The sequence below is a fragment of the Gavialis gangeticus genome, unplaced genomic scaffold (assembly GCF_001723915.1).
Source record: "Gavialis gangeticus isolate Ggan-Ray unplaced genomic scaffold, GavGan_comp1, whole genome shotgun sequence".
NCBI classification, from domain to species: Eukaryota; Metazoa; Chordata; order Crocodylia; family Gavialidae; genus Gavialis; species Gavialis gangeticus.
Genome location: NW_017729033.1, coordinates 38100577 through 38105797, shown reverse-complemented (window position 1 = coordinate 38105797; position 5221 = coordinate 38100577). Strand labels below are relative to the sequence as shown.

At 43.1% G+C, this 5221-nt stretch overlaps 1 protein-coding gene across 12 annotated transcripts in view; it reads left to right on the top strand.

Moving 5' to 3' along the window:
- LDB2 (LIM domain binding 2) overlaps window positions 1–5221 on the top strand; it is a 441581-nt gene that overhangs the window by 427303 nt on the left and 9057 nt on the right. For 3 of the 12 annotated variants that reach the window (XM_019526118.1, XM_019526119.1, XM_019526117.1), the window contains exon 8: window positions 4642–4784. The exons of 8 other annotated variants lie outside the window; for them this stretch is intronic. In XM_019526118.1, the coding sequence (XP_019381663.1) occupies window positions 4642–4746 (105 nt within the window). In that variant the 3' untranslated portion in view covers window positions 4747–4784. Of the gene's footprint in view, window positions 1–4638; window positions 4785–5221 lie in introns of all 12 variants that reach the window. One more of the 12 variants, XM_019526116.1, reaches the window with a different exon arrangement.

Below are 5221 nucleotides of genomic sequence, written 5' to 3'. Positions count from 1 at the left end.
TGTGCCAGACCTATGGTCCACCTAACCCAATAGCCTATCTCCAACACTGGCAAAATTAGATGGTACGGAGGTATGTCAGACATACAGCACATGGGTCAGATCTGGCGTGCAGAACCATTGCATTCAGCCTAAAAGAGTCCATCTACCCCTCTCGACTCCACAGTGCTGCACACCCTGCCACTGCCGACCAGTCTGAGCTCTGTACCACCAGGCAGCACCAGGGCTTTGCAGCTGCTTTGTGCAGCTGCCTGCCCCTGGGGCCAGGAACACACGGCACGTCCACACCTCCACACTCCAGAATGAGGTTCCGTGAAGCTGCGTGACCCCAGACCACACTCACTACCATCTCCCAGGCCCACAGATCTAGCCTGGGAGTGGTTCCTGCAGTTTGGATTTGGCCTGGGGCCCAGGGTGAGTTTGACCCCTGGTTTAGAGGAATAGTATTGAATATGGCATGTTTTAACATACCCTCTCTGTCATCAAGTATCATCAGTTTAAGGATGTCAGTTCTGACTCTTGTGTTTAATAGTAGACCTGTCCTCTATGAATTTTCTAATCCCTTTTTGAACCATGTTATAGTATTTGCCTCTACAAGCTCCTGCAACCGTAAGTTCCACAAGTTAACAACATATTGTTTGTTCTTGCAGGGTGAACGTAGCTACACAAAATCCCATAGTCTGCATAAGTGCCAAAAAGTGCAGGCACGTGGCCACGTAAGTGCCACTTCAGTGCATGAAAGTTAAATAAGATTTAGTTGTATTTGTCTTAATGGCCCTTTGTCCTTCCTTCTTCAAGAATGTGACAGCCATTATAACAGAACTGATTGGCGGAGGGGCCCTGTTGGCCTCACCACTCACTGTTTGCTCCTGATGGCCAGGAGGTGACAACTGTGGTTTTAAATATCCCACAGTTTTTGCCTCCTGCTAGTGATTGGCAGAGGGGCCCTGGCAGCCTTGCCACTTGCTGCTGACTAGGTGGGAGGCAAAAACCACGGCATATTTAAAACCACAGTTTTTGCCTCTCAGCCATCAGAACTGAGCGTTGAGTGGCAGGGCCAATGGGGCCCCTCCACTGATCAGTGGGGAGGAGGGGTGGCACGTAAGGGGAACTCCAAGTTTAAAGGAGCTGCTGTGCAGTGACCTGGGCCCACAATTTAAACCAGGCTGTACCCATTGGTCTCCAAAAGACCGTCTAGTCCTCTGCTTCTGACTAGATATCCATCTCCCCACCTATAGCTTGAAAACAGTCACTTCCATTCAGATATCAGATCTCTCTATTCCACTGTATGGTCCCTCAACTATGTCAGTAACAAACACCCACCTTGTTAAAAAAGAAGTGATTACATTTTCTGGCTCTTCCCCTTTGACACTTTCTCACTTCTCTTCCTTCACTGTGTGTCCTGTTTTTGGCTCTGGTTCTTTTCAGCTCCCCTCATTCAGCATCTCTCTTTGTGGATTTGAACCTCCCTGCTCCCTGTAATCTTTTTACAGATTAGCAGCTTTTCCTTTAAAATATGCGGGTGGCCAACTGCACTTCAGGATCTAAACTGCCAGCTGGCAGTCCTGCACTGAACTGCTCTTCAGTTCCTTGGTGATTCACTTGACCTGAATCCTCAGGCAATTACACTACTTGTACGGCATGAAGCCAGGCTCCATCAAAGGTTCAAAATCTCATCAAAGGTACAAAGGTGTTATTCCAGGCTCCGCACTTACAGTGTGGCATCCCTTTTCTTCTTGGTACACTATCAAGGACACCACCAAGGCCCCAGGCTCGGGTTCTTTTTAGGTTTACAAGCACCAAAGCTTTCAGATCATTCAGTCTATTCATGAGTTTCTTCAGCATCATCTCTTTGGTCACTTGCTTGGCAGGCGTTAAATAAGACATCCACACAAGCCACTGCATTTATTTAAGGAACTGTGTTACCAACTTGAATGTCTTTCTCCTCCATGTGCAGAAATGGATTAAGGGAACATCCACCTCCACGCTTCATATCTGATAGTGAGAACCTGGCACACTGACTTCTCTCCCCCAGGCTGACACACAATCATGTTTCTAGTTCTTTCTCCAAGTACCAGGTTGCTTTCTGTTTCAAAGGGCATCAGATAGGATTGCTCTTGCTCAAATGTTTGTGTGCGTTTTGCTTCCTCATTCTACACTTCACTACTGTTTCCTCCATATCTGAAGCATAGTGCAGGGCATAGAACTCTTAAGCTGATGGGGATCTCTCTCCGTTCTGTACATGCCTCCTCCAGGAGAGCTGTCATCTATCTCATAGTCTTCTCTCTTTCAGATTTTGATACACCAGATCTCCTTTCTTGTGAATGTTCCTGGTCTGAATGTTGGCACTTGTTAGATATATCTGGTTCTTCTAGATCATCAATTCTACCAAGTAATTCTGATACCTGTGAAGCTGCTAGAGGTTCAGAAACAACTGGGCAAAACTCTTTTATAAAGAGCATGTTTACACACAAGTCACTAGAAGGTAAGCTAGGGTGTGAATATACAGTGTATCAACTATTTTGTGGTAACCACCCATCTGCACACTCTTACAGTAAATGGAAGATCATTTACCCCACTTCCATTGAAACGTAAGCTACCATGGATTTTCTGTAAGGTCAGAGTAGGCACCTGGGCAGTTACCACAGAGTAGTCAACATACGTTAAGTTCACACCCTAGCTTACGTTATTCTAACCATTAATATATCCCTGCCCTAAAATAATCCTTCTTAGGGCATCTAAAATCCTAATTAGAGTCCTGTCATGTTCCAGATGGTGTTTATAGATCTCAGTGGTCTCACTTCCAGCCTGTAGTTCCTTACTTGTAAGCCACATTCACAAATCAAACTGCTAGTAGGAAGGAGAATTATATTATTTAGTTGCATGCCTTGTATAAACAGGGTAAGTTAAGATGTATTGTTGAGGATATGGCAGTATCTTTAACCAGGGCTTCACATCATCTACAGTGCCAAAGCTGAAGTATTTGTAGCAGAAACTACCCACTGTCCTGGAATAGTATGTCAACATCTAATCTAATTATAAGGGAGTAAGAATTAGCAAGGTAGTTTCTAGTCATCAGGTTTGCATCTGAGAAGCATTTGTTTCAATGGGGTGTTTATTCTAAAATCTAATGTGAATGTTAATTCTATCTTTATAGATCATTTCAACAGAAATACCAATCTGACATTCTTACCTTTCTTTGCTGTATGTGGTCACAGTTATTGGGATGGTCAGCAGTAGGATAGTTAGCCAGTAACGGGAACCATGGAGTAGAACTTGAAATTCAAACACTCTCACTATAATCACCTCCAGCCTCGTTCACCCCATTATCAAAAAATCTTTCCGAGCACCAAAGCTAGCAGCTTTGCCAAAATAGCACTTGCATTATATTTCTTTAATTACCTTAGGCTTTTGAGGCAATAACATGTATATTTCTCTGGATACTGACTCTTGTGTTGTGAACTATTGCTTTCATACTCTGAGCAGAACAGCAAAAGAGGCAAGAAAAAGCTCAGGGCAATTTCACATGGCCCACTATACTTGTATATATCCACACTCCAGTGAGATATAACTTAGCCTTCGGAAAATACTGAAAATCACAGGTTAAAGAGGTCAGTTACATAATCAAGCATAGCTATGCTAAACTGTACAGGTTAGAAATAGAAAGAGTGAAATATGCAGCTCAGGGACCACTCAGTCCACCAGTAGCTTGCCCTCTGCCCCTGCTGCCGAAGAGGCAGGTAAGGATTGGGTCCCCATCCTTGGGTACACGGTATGGGGGTTTAGTTTGGTTTAATTCTCCCTAAATTGAAGTGGTGTTTTTAAAAATCCACCGTTTCAATTTAGGGAGAACTAAACCAAATTAAACCCCTGTGGTGTGTACAAGCAGCCTTACTGACCAAGCAGTGCAAGGGAGCTCACTTATTAAAAAGTGCCTAGGAAGAAAAAAGGGGCAGTAGAGCTCTGGCTACACACTAGAGTGGCCAGTTGCAGCAGTGTATGTTATGGGATGAGGAGCAATACAGTGTGGGATATCTGGAGGACTGACCAGACATGTGTCACAGAATGCTTGATGTTGATACACAGCACTAAAGTGGTTCACAATGAACCAGTTCAAAATACTATTTGATTTTCCAGGTACACATTTGAATTATTCTATGCAGATATAAACCATTTTATCAGGCTTGTATGTCTGTCTGCTTCAACTGTGAACTGCATTTAAGCCATTGTGAGTACAACATGTGTCCACACCCTCTGCTGCAGATAAAGTGATCTCTGTATATAATCTGTAACGATTGATATATATTTGGCAGTCAGAGATGATTTAGGATAAAAGATATATAAAAGCTGCTATTATGGTAATATTATTCAGTCAGAAATTTCTGTCATACAGTGTAAAATATCCGCTGCTTTATTTACAATGCGTCACTGCAAAAATATACTGTTATCACTAGACATTCCCAACCAAAAAATGTTGTTTCAATCACAAAGTAAATAAGTAAGGTTAAGTGACTACAGCCTAAATTGTTTTTTTAAAATAATCTAGTCAAATATGTGCTACCATAACTATCCCATAGCAGTGTGTGCTGCGATACAAGAGACTAGGGTTTAATTCTTGGATTCTGCTTCTCACTCCATGAGCAGGAGCTAGGAGCACTCCAGAGCTGCAGCCTCAACCCTGGGAGGGATGGAGCCTTGTGTCATTCAGCAACAGTGACCCCTACTGGCCAATTTAAGGAGAAGCATTGAGGGGCTCTAAAAGGAGTCACTTCCAGTCCTCCTCAGAGGTTGGTGGTCATTGCACGGGAATTAGTTAGTGGAGGTTATATGGGGTTCAGTTGGTGGGGATCTTCCACAGTCCATCAAAGGAGCAGAACCCTCTGTGGGAGGCGGTGGCATGTGTGCCTCCTAAGAAATTATCTTTTTGCCTATATACCAATAGCAGAAATGTAAAGCATCTATGCCCTCTAGCTAATACTCTAGTTTCTATCTTTTACATAGAAGTGGAAAAGACTCCACTAAAATCTACATAATTTTAGTTTAGCTTCCAGATAGAGATCATGTATTAATGGAGAGACATATAGGTACAAACTGTCCTCTCTGTGGATGTCAGTGTGTTGAAGGATGACAACAGATCTGCAAATAATCTGAGGAATTAGAGAAAGGAAATACTTCCTAGGTCACTTAGAATATCCTGCCTCAGTGCATGAATGTTAAATGCTCT